At 44.8% G+C, this 18,487-nt stretch overlaps 2 protein-coding genes across 6 annotated transcripts in view; both read right to left on the bottom strand.

Annotated features, from left to right (window-relative positions):
• The window catches only part of PPP6R1 (protein phosphatase 6 regulatory subunit 1), a 48,430-nt gene extending 47,240 nt beyond the window's left edge, over positions 1–1,190 (bottom strand). Inside the window, exon 1 of the mRNA XM_089481211.1 lies at positions 934–1,190. The gene's annotated coding sequence lies outside the window, so the exon portion shown is untranslated. The remainder of the gene's footprint in view (positions 1–933) is intronic.
• A 3,057-nt stretch (positions 1,191–4,247) lies between these two features.
• Positions 4,248–18,198, bottom strand: HSPBP1 (HSPA (Hsp70) binding protein 1). Of its 5 annotated transcripts, XM_089480562.1 has the most exons (10): positions 17,908–18,197; positions 16,383–16,431; positions 16,166–16,254; positions 14,582–14,751; positions 12,974–13,187; positions 11,467–11,691; positions 10,715–10,870; positions 9,694–9,790; positions 8,492–8,603; positions 4,248–5,443 (listed from the first exon to the last, which is right to left on the bottom strand). In XM_089480562.1, the coding sequence occupies exons 4-10, from the start codon at positions 14,708–14,710 to the stop codon at positions 5,366–5,368; spliced, it is 1,011 nt and encodes a 336-aa protein (XP_089336688.1). In that variant the 5' UTR covers positions 14,711–14,751; positions 16,166–16,254; positions 16,383–16,431; positions 17,908–18,197; the 3' UTR covers positions 4,248–5,365. The 5 variants fall into 5 exon arrangements, with proteins under 5 accessions (XP_089336688.1, XP_089336690.1, XP_089336689.1 ...); XM_089480564.1 differs by lacking the exon at positions 16,166–16,254 and having other exon boundaries at positions 17,908–18,198; XM_089480563.1 differs by lacking the exon at positions 16,383–16,431 and having other exon boundaries at positions 16,166–16,231.
• Between the last annotated feature and the right edge of the window lie 289 nt (positions 18,199–18,487).

Raw genomic sequence — 18,487 nt, forward strand, 5'->3', positions numbered from 1 at the left:
GAAGCTACAAAGGCCTAGTAGAGTATTCCCTTGAGCAATCTCTAGGTCGTTCAGTGCAACCTTTAGTTAAAGTTGACCATAGAGTTGGACTGGAGGACCTAGAGATCCCTAGAGAGAACATATTAATCAAATCCGTGAATAATCAAATCTGCAAATATGGAAGGATGAGTGTAATGGAAAAGGAAGTTGAAGCACTTTTAAGAGACACTTGGCAACCTGAAATCTGTAAAGAGCGGAATCAGGAAGGGAGAGAAAGAGGAAGGAAGGAAGGAAGGAAGGAAGGAAGGAGAGTCACCTGACAAGGTGGAAAAGATGGACATTGAACTGTTCTTAAATAAAATTGTTAAGTAAATACATGTAAATATTAGATTGTACTGTGCTTTTAATTTGTAAGCTGCCTTGTGTCCCAATTTTGGGGGAGAAATAAGGATATAAACAAATTATTATTATTATTACTATTATTGCACATATATATATATATATATAAGCAACAATATATTAATAATATATTGTAAATATATATAATATTCTAATATATATATATATATATATATATATAAATGTATTCCCCACCATGTATTTCCATCCCGCTTCTCCCCTCAAACTCTGGGCAGACAAAGCGGCTGCCGAGTGAAAAGAAGGATTCCCTTTTCCTCACCTTGTTATGATTGTTATTGTTATTATTGCAGAGGGAGCTGAAACACTTTCCCAAAGAGACCCCTGACAGCCTGCAAAGAGGAAGCCAAGCAGACGGAGCTATCGAGCTCTGGGGCCCAGGTGGGGGTCCTGGGCCAGGGGGCCCCGTGGGGAAGGGAAGGAAGGCCCGGGGAGTTCTGGGGGAGGGTCTCCCAGAGGGAGCTCTAAAATGGCGGCGGCGGCGGCGGCGTCCCTCCTCTCCCGCTCCCTCCTCCCGACCCTCTCCCGCCCCCTCACCGGGCTCCAGCCCCTCGTGCCGCCTGCTCCCTTCTTCGCCCGGGCAGGGAGGGAGAAAGGCGGGAGTCTCTCTCTCGCGCTCCCTCGGCCGCGCTTCACTTTTCTTCTCTCGCTCTTTTTTTTTGCCCTCACCGCCGCGATCCCACAATCCCCCGCGACAGACTCCCAGCGTCCTCTCTCTCTCTCTCTCCCCCTTCTCTTTCTCCTCAGGCCTGGCTCCGCCTCCTCAGCCAAGTCTTTCTAGTCCCTCCCTTTCCAGATCGCTCTGTCAATCCTCTCTGGCCACGCCCCCTCAGCACCGCCTTTCTCCCTCCTCCGCCTCCCTTTTCAATCCTCCCTGTCAATCCTCTCTGGTCCCACCCCCTGAACGCCGTCTTTCTCCCTACCTTTTCATTCCTCCCAGTCAATCCTCTCTCTGGCCCCGCCTCACCATAGTCTTTCTCTCTCCTCCCCCTCCCTTTTCAATCCTCCCTGTCAATCATCTCTAGCACCGCCTTTCTCTCTCCTCCCCTCCCTTTTCAATCCTCCCTGGCCCCGCCCCCTCTTCCTTTTCACCGCCTCGCTTCTCCCGCCTTCTTTTTTCATCAGGCCTAGCCCCGCCTCCTCCTCAGCGCCGATTTTCTCCCGCTTCCCCTCCCTTTTTTAATCCTCTCTAGCCACGCCCCTGCACTTCTTTGTCTCCTCCCCTCTTCCTTTTCACGCCCTCGCTTTCCTCAGGCGTGGCCCCGCCCCCTGAGCGCTGTCTCTCTCCCTCCTCGTTTCAATCCTCTCTGGTTCCGCCTCCTCCTGTTCGACTCCTCCCCCTCCTGCCTGTCACCTGGAGCAATGGAGGGGGAAAGGGATCAACTGCGCATGCGTTTGGCTCGCTGGCCTCGGCCTACCTCTCTGAGGCGACTTTCGAGCAATTGGGATTCAATTTAAGGCGGGCTGGACTCTGTAGGGCTCTATCCACACTGCAGAAATAATGCAGTTTGACACTGCTTTAACTGCCATGTCTCAGTACTCTAGGATTCTGGAAACTGTAGTTTCTTGAGCCATTTAACCTTCTCTGTCAGTGTTAATGCCCCCACAAACTACAAATCCCAGGATTCCATAGCACTGAGCCATGGCAGTTTTAAAGCGGTGTTACTCCTGCAGTGCAGATGGTCTCTCTTATCCGAAATGCTTGGGTCCAGAAGTGCTTTTTTGATCTTTCAATGTATAAAGGAAGATATTTTTCCAACAAAATTGGGCGTCTCTGGATAAGGCTTTAAAATCCAAAGACGATAAAACCTTTTGGGTCGGCAGCTAGGAAACATGAGCAATGACTTCTCTATGGCCCATCCTAGTATAGCTCCTCAGATTTGGTTTTCATATTTTACCAATAAAATGGGAACCCAAACATTTGATGATAATCTATTAATAATAATAATAATAATAATAATAATAAACCCTCCTAATTTTTGGAGCTCCATCATAATTCCAATCTTTAAAAATAAAGAAATAACCCGGTTTGGCACTGCTTTAACTATTTGTCTGGCTCAAGGCTATGGAATTCTGGGAGTTGGAGTTTGTTGTGGGCCTGGAGCTCTGCTCTGGGCCCCACAGCAGACTCCAACTCCTAGAATTCCATAGCCTTGAGCCAGGGTCCGCTCTGGGCCCCACAGCAGACTCCAACTCCTAGAATTCCATAGCCTTGAGCCAGGGTCCGCTCTGGGCCCCACAGCAGACTCCAACTCCTAGAATTCCATAGCCTTGAGCCAGGGTCCGCTCTGGGCCCCACAGCAGACTCCAACTCCCAGAATTCCATAGCATCTGTGGATGCTCAAGTCCCATTAAATACATTTCCACAGTAGTCAAGGTCTCCTGTCAGTGTAGGACTACCACTGCCCCCTCCCGAATTCGTCCCTTCTCGCTTGCTGCCCCTTACTCCTGGAACCTTCTTCCCCCACATGCACACCTCATCACTTCTCTACCCAGTTTCAAAACTGAGTTAAAGACTATATTGTTTAGAGAAGCATTCCCAGAGGTGAGCCCCTCTCTGACCCAGGAAGCCGCCTTTTAACCATCCATCAAGAAGCCAAGCCCTTCCTCCAGTCCATCTGCCTTGGTCCAGGCCTCGGAGGTGAACTGCTGGACCTGATCCCATTCCCCACCACCACTCTCCTCTCCTTTTGTGTCGTGTCTTCTTAGATTGTAAGCCTGAAGGCAGGGAACTGTCTAACTAAAAGATTGTATGTACAGCGCTGTGTAGAATTACAGCGCTTTATAAATAAAGGTTAATAATAATAATAATAAAATGGCGTCCCTTTTATAAAAATGGCAAAAAAATAATCAAGGTTTGCTTGTTGGAATTTATACGTTTTAAAACATATTTCCAAGCTGTGGATGCTTGAATCCGTGGATAGAGAATGCAGACTGTATACGTTTTGCCACAGGATGAAGAGGAGGGAGGAAAGACTCATTGTGGGCCCTTGAGTAGAAAGAACTAGACTCAGACCTCTGTTAGCTAAGCTCAACCGCTCACTACTCCTCCCTTCCCAAAATGGCTTTGGAAAGTGGCTGTTCATTCCACTAGGTTATGATGCAATCTCACCATGTTAAAGATCGCAGGAGTCAGTCCCCAAGGCTGCTTCTATTTTTAACTTCCTCTCCCTAATCTAATAGATAAAACCCAGCATAAAAGGCCAACCACCTTGAGTCCTTGGGCAGGCAGGCGGCATATAACTGTAAATACACAAATGGCTCCTATCCATTGATCCGGATCTAAAATAAATCACACAACAGGTTCTACACACCCAAGAGCAGCTTAGACCTGTGTTTCTGGGAGAGTAACAGCACCACGCACCCACCCCAGTTGTATATTTATCAAATCTAATCTGAAAAGGAAAGTTTCATAATAAGAGAATGCACGCCTGCCCCTTCTAGTGAAAGGAATCCACCAGACACACCCTTTGGCTCCTAGCTGCTCTTCCCCTGTTCTTCATACTTTTACACAGGCTAGGATCCAACACATCTAAATGTGTTTTGTTGCAGGTCAATTTTAGGAAGCGTGAAGGGCCAGCCTCCTCTCGGCATTTTAATAAAGAGGATTCTCATTATCTTGTGCCCAACTTCATTTACCTTCCGCTTTTAGACAACTGTGAGAAGGGGGAAAACGAGGGGAAGAGGGTAGTAAGTAAGAAGACATTTTTGAGCAGAGCGGTTCCAGTTGTTGACCCTGATTTTTCAACATCTCTTTTGTTGTCATTTGTTCTATCGCTGAAGCGGAGAGTGATGTAAGTGTTGTTTTCTTAAAGCATCTACTGATACGAAAAACAAAAAACATGCCAGACTTCTCACCCAAAGCCAACTTGTTCTTTTTAAAAAGTAGAATAAAACATAAGCAGAGAATGCAGCAACAACAGACAATAGTGATGGAGTGATGGAAAATACAAGCTGTTGGAATATACCTAGCTGTCATAAATCATTAAGCGGGGGCAAGGAATAAATATCATCTCCAACTAGGGTGGTCAAATGTCCAACAGGACAGGGCTCCTGCACCTTTTACTGGCCACAAAAAGTAACACACTTTTGGGCAACTAGTACAGGAGCCCTATCCTCTTTCACAGCTGGTCTCTTTTGCAGACTTCAGTTTGTATAATTTTTCTCAATTTGACCTATTTGGATATCTATTTTTAATAGTCATGGGTGAAAATATAAGTCCCGAACAGTCACATAAACAGATGCCCTTGCCTAGAGTGCATGGAAGTCACTTTTCTGCACTACAGCTCCCAAAATATTTCCAGAGGGCATGACTAGCAGATTCTGGAAGTTGCAGTCTAAAAAGGTGCCTTTCACGCACACTGTCCCTTTGAACAGATGCTCCCCAATTAAGTAAACCAGTATTTTTGTCTTTAGAGCAGCCTGTTCCCATCTATGACAGTGCTACATCTAAAGCGAGAATTCTTTAAATTCATCTGAATTCATGCCTTGAAACTAAGACAAAGAAATTAAAAGGCACACAATTCCACCTGCTGCTCTCCCCAATGGCCATCCCCTACTAAGTATCTTGTTTCTCAAAAAAAGCAGTATGATGACAGGAAATAGGATGGATTTCCCAATTTAAACACACAGATGTTAACAGCCACCTACAAATGCTGGCTCTTTGGCTACTTGGAAGGGAGGCTGTCACAGTAAAGTTTGGATGGGGGCAGTATACATTTGCTTCCATAGGATGGGGAAGAGGAAATTACACAGCAACAGGTTATGAAAGTGTCTTCCTGCTGATCATGAGGCTAACGTGTTCTATGTTTCGTTCCAGAGAGAGGTCTTCTGCGACTCCAGCCTGTTGCCAGTTCAGTCTATGTGAGGAAAAACACGGGCGTTTCCCACCAAGTGTCTCCAACTGACACAGCTCCAACTGTTAAAGCATGAACTTCCACAGTGCTGGGTGGGAGTAGGGGAAGCAAAGTTACCGATCCATGTTGCTTTCATCAGGTTGATTGTAGAAGCAAAGGCGCAGCAATGTCTCGCAGAAGTCCAACTCCTCCTTTTAAAAAAATAAAGTAAAAGGAGTCACACAGGAAGGTCAGGCAAATTCTGTTTCTTTTTGGATCACTGCAACTTAAGTGACAACAAGGATGTATCTGCTCTGCAGAAATAATCCAGTTTGACACAGCTTTAATTGCCGTGGCTCAATGCTATGGAAGACAGGGAATTGTAGTTTGTTGTGGCAGCAGAACTCTCTAACAGAGAAGGCTAAGTATCTCACAATTACAATTCCCAGCATCCTATAGCACTGAGCCATGGCAGTTAAAGTGATGTCAAACGGGATTATTTCTGCAGTGTGGATTCTGCCTACTTGTTTCAAGTGCTTAAGTGAAGCAACCTGAAACACATGCCTAACAACAACATCATTTATAGCTCTACCTCAAACAATCATAGAATCGTAGAGTTGGAAGAGACCACAAGGGCCATCCAGTCCAGCCCCCTGCCATGCAGGAACTCTCAATCAAAGCATCCCCGGTCATCAAGCCTCTGTTTAAAGACCTCTAGGGAAGGAGATTCCACTACACTCCGAGGAAGCAAAGATGACTTGGGCCAGCCTTGATAATTCTTCATACCAGAACTGGAGGATGGGATTATTCCAATGACATAGATCACATTTTTTGGGGCCCATCCCTTCACCCTATACTACCCCCTTGGCTTGTTCTAACTCCACAGCTCCTTTTGTTTAAGAATGTGACCCAAAGTTTCAAAGAAGCTTCATCTCAACTCACTGGCTCTACAAAGCAAAACAGGAATCAGGGTGGGAGGTGGGGGAAAGGGATTGGACTTTTTAAACAGGACACAGTAAAGCTGCTCTGCATCCCCTTCCACTTACTCCATTACACCAATTGCTTAATTATCACGCTCAGCATAACCTAATTGCTATGTTTGGAGAAAACTGCCAGTTGCTAACAGCAGGGGTGGGAATGTGTCTGTTCTGGGTAAACGCAGCAAAAAACACAGAAACTGCAAAAGAAGCAACATGAGCCCCTGCCTACCCTTCCCCTTCTTCCCTCACTTCAATTTAAAGGATGAGGATATCAGTTCAGAACAAAGCTGGGCTCAAATGAACAGCCCAGGCCTGGTTGCATTGAGGAAGCTAGCTCAAATCTTTTGCACTTGGAAGCCCTGGTTCACTCCTTCATCAGCAGAAAGAAGGCCAAGAAACTAAATAGGATTGGAATCTCACATACACTGCCTACATTCAATGGATCATCACCACTGAACATGATTTTTCTATTGATGCTAAAAGATGTTGCTTTCTCCTTAGCATCTTTATGGTCAAAGCCATACTGCTTGCACCAAGGGGGGGGAGGAGATAATAACAAAAGAGCAGATAATGTTTAAACGTAATGTTACTGTTGTTGTGTGCCATCCTAGAGTTTTCTGGGCTAGTTTTTTTCAGTGGGGGTTGCTACTGCCATCTTCTGAGGCTGAGAGAGTGTGACTTGCCTGGGGACATCCAGTGGGTTTCTATGGCTGAGCCAGGATTTGAACCCTGGTCTCCCAGTGTCCTAGTCCAGTGCTCAAATCACTACACCACGCTGGCTCTCTTATGGCTTCAAGTCATTTCTGACTTACGGTGACCCTGGGGAGCCATCACTAAGGTTTGACAGTAACTACAGCCCTGGCAAAGGTTCTCCTTCTTTTCCAGACCTTTGGAGGGGAGGGGGAAGGTAGGCATTTTCATGAAGAACAAAAACTCTCACACAGAACTGGGATAACCTCAGTTGCATTTCAATTTTGGAAGGCTGGGGTTTGCTAAGGGGCATGCCATCATCAGGAGCGAGGGTTGGATTCTGGGACTCTAAGCAGAGGACAAAAACACCTCTTAAGCTATTTCTGCTTCACATTGTTATTAAGCAGGTGAAGGGCTGCATGGCAAACAGTCGTTCCGAATGTACTTAAATGGGAATCGCTATTCCTGGAGAGCCACAGCGCTGCGTGCCTGACTTTTTAAGAGTTGAGCAAGAGACCCTGCGCCCCCTAGTGCCAAGAAAACGGCAAACTGATGTGGCACAGGCTCTCCACTTACCCAAATTTGGGGAGTAATCTGCATGTTATTTATTTATTGCATTTGTACCCCACCTTTCTCCCAGGATGGGATCCAAGGAGACATGCAGGAATTAAAAACAAGATTATGTTAAAATCTTATTTTACAGAAGTTTAAAAAGAATAAAACAACAGTATTATTAAAAAGCATAGTTAAAACAGTTAAAGACACAGCTAGAACTTAAATACAGTCGACCCTCTGTATCCGTGGATTCTTTATCCACAGATTTGAGCATCCACAGCATGAAAATATTAAAAAAGTATAAATTCCAAATAGCAAACTGATTTTGCCATTTTATATAAGGGACACCTTTTTACTATGCCATTGTATTTAATAGGACTTGAGCATCCATTCATGGATTTGGGTATCCACTCTGTGTGTGTGTGTGTGTGTGTGCGCGCGCGCGCGCGCACTGGAACCAAACCCCAGCAGATAATAAGGGCCCACTATACTAAGGATAGATTCAGCAAAAACACAGTACACCACTTTACACATACTACTGTTACATAAATTTACACTTCAAAAGCCTCCATGAATAAAACAGCTGGCAGAAAAAGAACAGGGAGAGGGGTCAATTGGATTTCCCTCGGAAGGGAGTTCCACAGTCTGGGCACAGCTATGGAGAAAGCTCTCGCCACTGCATTTCATCTTCAGAGGCTGGAGTGGACTATGGCTTTGCAAATCTCAGTTTCCCTGAATTTTTCTCCTTCTTGGCATTCTAGCTTTTTATTTAAAAATGTTTCCAGCCCTCATTGTAAGGAAAGTCTTCAGCCCATCTTCATATCCTGCTATGTCTTCTCCATCGTTCTCTATGTCTATCGAAATGTAGGAAGTTTACTCAAGAAATAGAGAAATTAGAGAGAATGATTTAGTCTAACTGCAGAACTTGAACTTCCTGGTCTGAAAAAAGCAATGATGGTTCAACAGGATCTTGGCCCCTCACAACAGGTATATGACAGAAGGGAAGAGGAGAAGGAAGAACTCCTTTTAACCTACCTGAAATTCTTCCTGATCCTTTAGTAGCTTGCATCGCTCTTTTAACAGTTCCTCAAGTGCTAACTCTGGTTCTTGGCATTCTTGCACACCTTGAGGGAAATCTGTTACAAGACTGTGTGGATGGCAAAGTGGGAGAGAAAGATCACACAGAAGGAAAAAGGCAGTTAGGTTTCCTGCTAACTTGTCAGCCATGGTTCCCCTTCAAGACACTCAGATCAATCGCAACTCCCATCCTCCTTTCCTTAACAATGGGATATTCATTGACTAGAGAACATGCTCAACACTCAGTCCACAGTTGGGTGGCAAGTTCCCTCCATGCTGCTTCCTCATCCCTAGCATGTTAATACCTCCCAGTATTACATTTATCAGTGGCACCATTTTAAGTACATGGTCATGAGCACATGCCCAATAGCAGAGGGAGATCCAGACTCCAGGGGGGAAATATACTTTTTGGACTACTTATTATTGTTGTGTGCTTTAGAACCATAGAATTGTATAGTTGGAAGAGACCGCAAGGGCTATCCAGTCCAACCCCCTGCCATGCAGGAAATCAACCCCATCACAGGGTTTTCTTAGCAAGATTTGTTCAGAGGGGGTTTTGCCTTTACCTCCCTCTAAGGCTGAAAGAGTGTGATTTGCCCAAGACCCCAAGCAGGGATTTGAACCCTGTTCTCCAGAGTTGTAGGCCAATGCTCAAACCTCTACACCACACTGCGTCTCTTTTTGCAATATAGATCTGCACAATTCTCCAGCCAGCATGGGCAATTCTTGGAAGTTGTGGCCCTGGGAGCTGTAGTTTTAAAGAGGAACTTTTCTAAACTTGAGGAAGGACTTTCAACTTGACAGCCTGGACTGTCAAGACTGAGGTCAAGCCTGTCAAGACTAAGCCTAGATTGAGGTATATCCCTCGGTGAGAACTAGGCTAAACATGCATATTCTATTAACATTCTATGTTACTGTAGACGAGACACTTTCTATGGTACCTGGAAATACTACTTTCAAGCATCTTTTATCTCAGGTAAAATGCTTTTATTTGCTGTGTATTGCTACAGGAGCCCTTCTGAGCTGGGTGGTGACAAATAAGTATTTTAAATAAATAAATAAATCCTTCCAGCTTCATGCAATTAGACCTGTAACCTCCATCAAGATATCAAACCCTTAGATCCTAGCTCTCAACCTCTGTTTTCTGCCCTCAACAGTACCTGCACAAAGCTCCCAATACATGTTCGTGGAAGGTGCTATGTTCAGAACGGATAAGGGCCACCAACTGCTGGACCATTCCCATGGAACACAGAGTCTCTGGGGGGAGAAAAAGATTGGGAATACAACCTTGGAGTAAAGCTAAATGAAACACATAGCTATGATTGGAAAAGCAGCTGCACATCTCTGAACACCCAATCGCCTCTATCAGGCTCCCTTAAACAGCTACTCGCAAACCTGGAGAATGTCATAAAACAGGTCCTATGCATGATACCAATAATCTCTCTGAGGCCTGATCTACTTAAGCAGGAAAATTAGGTGATGGGAACTCAAAGTATTACAGCTCTATCACTGTCTGGGGAGGGTGCCATATTTTTTAACGTGCACACATACGTCCTCTCAATAAATGCTAAATAAATTTATACGTGCAAACGACATACATCCTTATACATGTTATTTATCATGTACCAATTTTCTACTTCTTTTCTGTGCCATTTCAAAAGTGTGATTCTTTCAGCAGCAGTATGAAATAGTAGTCCATTCCATGGTTTCAGGACTCTGTTGTTCATTCTGCTGTGCACACAGTGAAGAAGACAATTCACTGTCAGAATGCTGGTTCTATAAGCAAGAACATCCAAATACACTACCAATGTCTCTAGTGAAAACAATCTCAGGTAGCAAGTGATGGGGAAAATTTCTGGCCAAGATCCTGAACAAAGGATGCCAGTTAGAGTACATTGGGCTAGGCAGATAAATAGGCAGGCCAGGTAGTGCTAAATAGCTTCCCATATTCGTCTACACAGACCAAGCCACAGGTAGAGAGGCTGCTGGCTCAATTAAATCATGAGCAATGTAATCCTACACATAGGTAGTAAGACCCACGAAATTAAATACGACATCTGAGAAAGGAAGGTCAAGGATAAGGAAGCCATAATAGAGGCCATTCAGAATGAAGTGCCATACAACAAAGCTGCAAAGGTAGTTCCTTCCCACCCAAGCAGACAACTACAAAATTATTCTCACCTTTCTGCTCTGGGTGATCTATGAGAAGGTTCTGCAAGAGGAAAGCAGATTTCACCTTCAGTTTCTGCACTTTGCTCTGCATGGCCCTCATGAGGACTGAGAACCCATCAAGATGTAGGAATTGCTGCAGACCAGTCTCCTGAGCTCTAACCAAACCTGGCAGCACAAGGAAAGGCAAAGAAAAAGAGAGAGGGGAAAAAGTGAAAAAGAATAGAAAGATAAATAAAAAATAAGTACAATAAATAAAGAGGATTTTTATATGCAGAAAAAGATGGCTCAATATTGGTGTTCTGACAAAACTAAATACATGTCAACAGTCCAAAAGAACAAATGCTATTTACCAGCATATCCAACCCTGCCTCCCCATTTTTTCTAGCTTAACTGCTCCCACCCACTGTCTCTGGAGTATTCTGTAGTGAGACACGATTGTAGTTGTGTGCCTTGATGTTGTTTATGACTTAAGACAACCCTATTTATGGGGTTTTTCTGGGGCTGAGAGTGTTTGACACACCCAAGGTCACCCAGTGGGTTTCCATGACCAAGAAAGTAATTGAACTCTGATCTCCAGAGTCACAGTCCAGCTCTCACCATTCTGGCTCTCAGGGAGAGGAAATACAAGAATCTTAATTTTTTCCCCCTCCTAAAAGACTAATGGCAGTGGCGTAGAGCAGGAGGATTCCCACACCTCCCAGGTCACACCTACTTTAGTTTTGGCATCCACCCTCCAGTTACTCTGCAATGTTTCCACTTACAGGAGATAGCAAATAGGGCCTTAATCTGGACAGCCTCACTGGGATCATGGTCCAGGAGCCGCAGCAGCTTCCTCATACACCCCAGCGCCAGGGCCTGCTCTTGGACTTTGGGCACATTTTGGGCACAGGTGCCCACCAGATGGGCAGCTCGCCAGCGCAGCTCTTGCTCCTCATGCTCCAGGTATCGGTGTGCCAGCAGTCGCATGCCTTCCAGTTTGCAGAAGTCTGAAGAAAGAGGGAAACAGAATAAAATAAAGGAGGATTACTGGTAGGGCATACCTTACAAATGACCTATCTCCTCAGGATCAGAAAGTAATATCCGCAGACCTTTCTGTTTTGCAAATTTAGACATTCGTACTTTGTCATTTTTATTGTTCTGCTCTAGATTGCTAGCAACTTGAAGCTTCTTTGAGGAAGGGTGGAGAATAAATGAACTCTGGTCCCAATAGTGTCTTCCGATTGCCTGGTCTTGCTAGGGTTGAAAGAAATTAAGAAATCAACAGCATGGAACTTCTGCAGAGGAACAGGTTCCTCATCTCTGCAAAAAAGGACACAGGGAAGTAAAGACTGATATCTGATTATATTTCCCTTGGAAACGCTGATGGGGGGCATTGCTGATGCCCAGGGTTGGAACAATCATCATAATGGGGATGGGCAATGGGCATAAGAGAGTCTTTGGCCCAGGAATCTCTGTGATTTTGGTTTCTGCCCCGACATTTGGGAAAAGCTTAGTTTTGGATTAAATCCCCAGCAAGCAGAGCTAGGGGTTACTAGGACTTGTGGTCCAAAAATAATTTTTGCAAGCTGTGTTACCACCCTTGCATTACTATCTCTGTAGCCTAATTCACTCCTATGAGTTGACACAAAGTATTTGCTAAGTAAGCAGTTTTCTAGCCACACGTTCTCTTGTATAGTAGGGCTTTTCAGACTACTTGATGTGAGGGAGAAGCAATTCCCCCCCATAACAAGCCTGGGATTGGCACCATAATTGGATGCATTAGCTACAACTGTTTCTGTCTTTCCTGAAAACTCTCTGCAGACCACTAGCTGATAGCTCACAGGCTTGCATTAATCCAGGGATGACCACTTTGCATATTCCTAGCCTAGAGCATGAAGCAATGTGAGCTGCATCTTCATTGCCACAATAACGCAGTTTGACACAGCTCAACGCTATGGAATTCTGGAATCTATAATTTTGTGAGATAGTTAGTCTTCTCTGTCAGAGAGCTCTGGTGCCTGATCAAACTACAAATCCCAGGATTCCATAGCATTGAGCTATAGCAGATAAAGTGGTGTCCAACTGCATTATTTCTACAGTGAAGATGCAGTCTAAGATGGGATATAGCAGTGGGGACGACGAACAACAGGGTGGACCTCTGTATTTTCTTTATGTGTTACATTCTTATCTAGTCTGTCCTCCAAAGAACCCAAGGTGGCGTACACAGAAGGCTCTAATGACTCCTGCACACACATGCACACAAACAGAGGAATGAGATCCTTTCTATACCTGCAGCATTATCCAGGTTTTCACATAACTCCGCCAGGAGGTCTAAAGCACCCTCTCGCCGCACGAGATCTGACTGTGCCTCATCTGAACTCTCCCCACTTTCAGTTCCAGGAGTTGAAGCTTCCAACTGCCGAAGGCATTCTTTCATTTGTTCAATCTCATCCAATTGTCCCCGGAATGCCTCTGCCATTGCCTCCTGTAACCACTGTCTCCGCTGGAATGCAGAGAATTGACAGTTGGGGTGAAGAAAGAAAAAGGAAAGATGTCACAGACAAATCCATCACTTCCTCCTAAAAGCTATCTTCCTGCCATTCAAAAATTCCCCAGTGTGCCAGGGATTGGCACCTTATTTGCCACCACTGACTACTACTGTTTCTTTCTTTCCTGGAAATTTGAAAGATTGGTAGACCATACAGTGACACTAGTCTACAGACCACAATTTTAGGGCAATAAAACAAAGCAGAAATGCCCTGCCAGGGGAAACACCCTGTATGGATGAGACCTTCCCTCCTTGGTTGTTGGGTGCCTTCAAGTCATTTCTGACTTATGGCAACCCTAAGGCAAACCTATCATGGGATTTTCTTGACAGGGGTTGTTCACAGGAGATTTGTCATTGCCTACCCCTGAGACTGAAAGAGTATGACTTGTCCAAGGTCACCCAGTGGGTTTCATGGCACAGCTGGGAATCAAACCCTGATCTCCTAGTGTCCTAGTCCAACACTCAAACTACTATGCCATGCTGGCTCTCACCTTTCCTCCTAGACTCTTATACACCCACCTTGTCCCTTACTAGAAAGACAGCTCCAGCTCCACCAGTCCTAGCCCAGAGACAGAAGAAGGGCCTTCCCTCTAGTGCATCTGCCATCACCAGGGTCTCAGAGGGAAAGAAGGGGCAGGCCCAGCTCCATCAGGCCTAGCCCAGAGATAGAAGAAGGGGCCTCCTTCCATTCCAACTGCCACCATCCTGGCCTTGGAGGGAAAGAACTGGCAGTATCTGCTGGACCTGATCCCCTTTCTCACTTTCATTCCTTTTGTGTGATGTCTTTTTAAACTATAAGCCCGAGGGCAGGCAACTGTCTAATAAACAATTTGTAAGCCGCTCTGAGAGCATTTCTCAGGGTATAAATACAATAAATAAAATAAAATAAAACAAATTGGTACTCGGCTTCCTCAGTCAACTCTAGCTGCAATGTACACTCATCCCTCCACATATGCGGCTTTGATTATTCACAGATTTATTTAATATGTTCTCTCTAGGTTCCAACAAAAATCGCACTGAAGGATCTAGAGATTCCTAGAGAGAACACTCCACTAGGCATTTGTAGCTTCTCCAGCGCAATTCTATGGTCAATGTCTGGCAGATGTTGACCACAGAGTTGTGCTGGAGGACCTAGAGACTCCTAGAGAAGTGTTCTCTCAGCTAAAAACATGGTGGTTTTGTTATTTGTGGTTTCTCCACATTCACAGGGGTCCTGTGCCCCTAATCCCAGTGAATGTGGAAGTGTAGTAAGATTCTACTTTTATGCCTAGGAAAGCATAAGTCTCCAAAAATGTCCTTGCACTTCCTTTCCCAGGTGTGACCATCTGACCGCACTCCAAGCTGTGTACCTCATCAGACATGGGCTCCGTTGGACCAGGTTCAGCATTTCCTGCAGTCACTGCCATCTGCAGCAAGCCCTGGAGGTTGCGGGGAGGTTCCCGGGGAGGTTGGCTGCCATCCGGTCCACCTTCAGCCATTGTTGGAGAGTGTAGTTCCAGTCAGGAGATGGCTCGCAGAGCTTTTAACAAAGAAGCAGACAAGAGAGAGCGTGAATTGAGGCCAAACCCAGGAGTCAACAAACCTCCCCAAGCTAAAAATTTACAGCTTTGACTTTTGCAGATTTCATTATTCGCGGTTTTGATTAATATGTTCTCTCTAGGAATCGCTAAGTCCCAGTGCAACTCTGCCATAAGATGACCACAGAGTTGTGCTGGAGAACCTAGAAGTTCCTAGAGAAAGCACTTCTCTAGGCATTTGTAGATCCTCTGGCATGATTCTGTGATCAACATTTGGCAGATGTTGACCACAGATACCTAGACAGGTATTCTCTCAGATAAAAAGAAGAGGGTTTTTTTTAAATTTGCATGTCCAGAGGAGGGCCATAAAAATGGTGAAGGGTCTGGAAAGCATGCCTTATGAGGAAAGACTTAGGGGGCTGGGTATGTTTAGCCTGGAGAAGAGACGGTTAAGAGGTGATATGATAGCCGTTTAAGTATTTGAAGGGGTGTCACATTGATAACGGAGCAAGCTTGTTTTCTGCTGCTCCAGAGACTAGAACACCAAACAATGAACGCAAGCTACAGGAAGAGATTCCACCTCAACATTAGGAGGAACTTAATGACAGTAAGAGCTGTTTGACAGTGGAACACACTCTCTCAGAGGGTGGTGGAGTCTCCTTATTTGGAGGTCTTTAAACAGAGGCTGGATGGCTATCTGTCAGAGGTGCTTTGATTGTGGGATCCTGCATGGCAGGGGGTTGGACTGGATGGTCCTTGGGGTCTCTTCCAACTCTATGATTCTATGAATGTGGAGGGACCATTGTATTACAAAAGTTTTTTAAAAACACAATTACAATTCAATTCTATTAAAAACACATTGTGAAAAAACAGTTCAAAAGACGCACATTTAAAACATAACAACATACAATATAAAAACAGAGCACACCACCCTGAATGCTATTCAGCCATATGATTAAAATCAGTCAAAAACCTAATTAAAAAGGTCTCAATCTGCTGCCAGAAAGAGCACAGGGAGGAGGCTAACTGGATCTCCAGTGGGAAGGAGTTCCATAGTCTGCGAACAGACACTGAGAAGGCTGTCCCCCGTGTCCTCACCAAAATCTCTCCAGCCACCATGACAGGTGACAGTAGATAGGAAACTCTGGAAAATATACCACAAGTAGTCATTTTTCCAAGCTCTGCATCCTGTCACCCTTTCCTTCTGATGCTGAATCAGCAATAGCCATGGCCTAGCCATTTGGTGACCTTGGGCACATTCTCTCAGCCTCAGGGGAAGGCAACGGCAAACCTCCTCTGAACAAACCTTGCCAACAAAACCCCATGATAGGTTTGCCTTAGGGTCACTGTAAGTCAGGAACGACTTGAAGGCATACAACAACAACAACAACAACAACTACTACTACTACCACCTACCTCACAGGGATGGAGTTTTGGTCTTCCTTCCAGGTGTCCCCAATATCCTTTTCCAGCTCCCAAGAGCTAAAAGGTTTGCAACTGAATGACTATGAAGAACATAATAATAGTAGTAACGACATTATTATTACTACGCCCAGCCTTGCCCTTCCAGTCTGTGCGGAAGAAGCCGCTAACTGTCTTAGCTATAAATCAGAAAAACTAGTTTGAACCATACCTGAGTCATGAGTGACCTTAGGCAGGCCACTCTGCTCCAGTCCCCACATCTGTAATATGGGTAGAGAGGGAAGAATAATATTGTTGCTTGTTGTTGTTGTGTACCTTTAAGTTGGCAACCCTATCATGGGGTTTTCTTGGCAAGATTTCTTCAGACCCAGTTTGCCATTGCCGTCCCCTGAGGCTGAGTGCAGATTCAAATCCTGCCTTGGCCATGTGAGCCAACTGGGCAACCTTGGGCAAGTCACACTCTCTCAGCCTCAGAGGAAGGCAATGGCAAACCGCCTCTGAATAAATATTACTCAGAAAACCCCACGATAGATTCGCATTGTCTGAAATGGCTTAAAGGCACACAACAACCCCCACCACCACAACAACGGATCATATGACTCCACATTTTTCCAATTATAGCACCATCTGGATACTACCTGGCTAGGGGATGATGGGTGCTAGAGTCCAGCCCACCCAGAAAGCTCTGGAATAGAGAAACAAGTCCAGTATGCGATCAGTCAAAAACTACTTTGTGACTTAAAGGGACCATAATAAAAGAGCTGGCAATCCCCCATTTCCCCAACCCAAAAGAGACCCCCCTACTCTTATTTTCCTTCCGCTAGGACTGCATCCACACTGCAGAAATAATCCAATTTGACACCACTTTAACTGCCATGACTCAATGTTATAATACTCTGGGATCTGTTCTTTTGTGAGACATTTGGCCTTCTTTGTCAGAAAGCTCTAGTGCCAATACAAACTACAAATCCCAGGATTCCATAGGATGGAGCTGTGACATTTAATTCAGTATCAAACCAGATTATGTCTACAGTGTGGATACAGCCTCCATGCTATGGAATCCTGGGAACTGTAGTTAGTTGTGGCACCAGAGGTTCTCTGACAGAAGGCTAAAAGTACCACAAGACTACAGTTCCCAGGATTCCCATAGCATGGAGCCATGGCATTTAAAGTGGTGTCAAACCAGATTATTTCTGCACTGTGGATGCAGCCTCCATACGATGGAATCCTGGAAAGTTGTTGTTTGTGGTTCACACCAGAGGTTCTCTGACAGAGAAAGCTAGAAGTCTCACAAAGCTACAGTTCCCAGGATTCCCATAGCATGGAGCCACGGCAGTTAAATCAGTCTCAAGATGGGTTATTTCTGCAGTGTGGATGCACCATGAATGCTATGGAATCCTGGTGAGGAGGCTGAAAGAAACCAATACAATTAATTTATAAACCACCCTGGGCATAAAACCAATAAAATTAATTCCTAGCTAGTCAATACATATAGTAAATATGTGAATAGCTAGAAGGCCTGAACCTGAAGTATGGGCAGAAGAGATAGATAACTGAGCATGGAGGAGCCATGGCATTTAAAGCAGTATCAAACCAGATTATTTCTGCAATGTGGATGCATCCTAAAGGCCTTTCCCTCCTTTTCTCCTCCTTTGACCCTGTGGGGCTTTCCACTACCTTCTTCCCAGTGGTCCACCCCAATCCCTGGGCTGTTACTCCAGCCCCACACTACTCACCCCCTAATAAAGAACTTCCTAGATACAAGCCATTGCTTCTGCAAGCAGCCATTTGCATGAACCACGTGCGAAGGAAAGGGAGGAGATTCCCTAGTCTGAGCCCAGCTGGAAAGGACGGGATGGCGACACCTGGTGGCCACCTCGAGGAATAGCAAGAGGGCTTGGCCATAATAATAGCAGCAATCCCAGTAGCACTGATAACTTTATGGGAACAACCAAAATGCACAATAAACATGTTGCAAGCTTTCGAGGCTTCACTGGCTTCTTCTTCTTTTTCATCAGGCAAGGTTGTTACAAGCCAAAACAGAAACAAAAGCCTGCCTAAAAACCACAAACCTGCCTAAAAACCAATAACAAGATTATAAAATTAATAAAATATTACTATAACAAAGTTAAAACAATACTATAAAGGTGTAAATTAACAGAAATAATATGTCATGAAATATACAGTCATAAAATCAAGACGAAATCTGGAAGGCTTCCCTGAATAGAATATTCTGTAATTTGGATTTAAAGTAGTCTAAAAAGGTGACAGTCCGCAAATTCATGGGAAGGAGATTCCAATAATACATATTAATAC

The sequence above is a fragment of the Sceloporus occidentalis genome, unplaced genomic scaffold, assembly GCF_023333645.1.
Source record: "Sceloporus occidentalis isolate IW3139 unplaced genomic scaffold, rSceOcc1.0.p SCAF_14, whole genome shotgun sequence".
Lineage (NCBI taxonomy): Eukaryota > Metazoa > Chordata > Lepidosauria > Squamata > Phrynosomatidae > Sceloporus > Sceloporus occidentalis.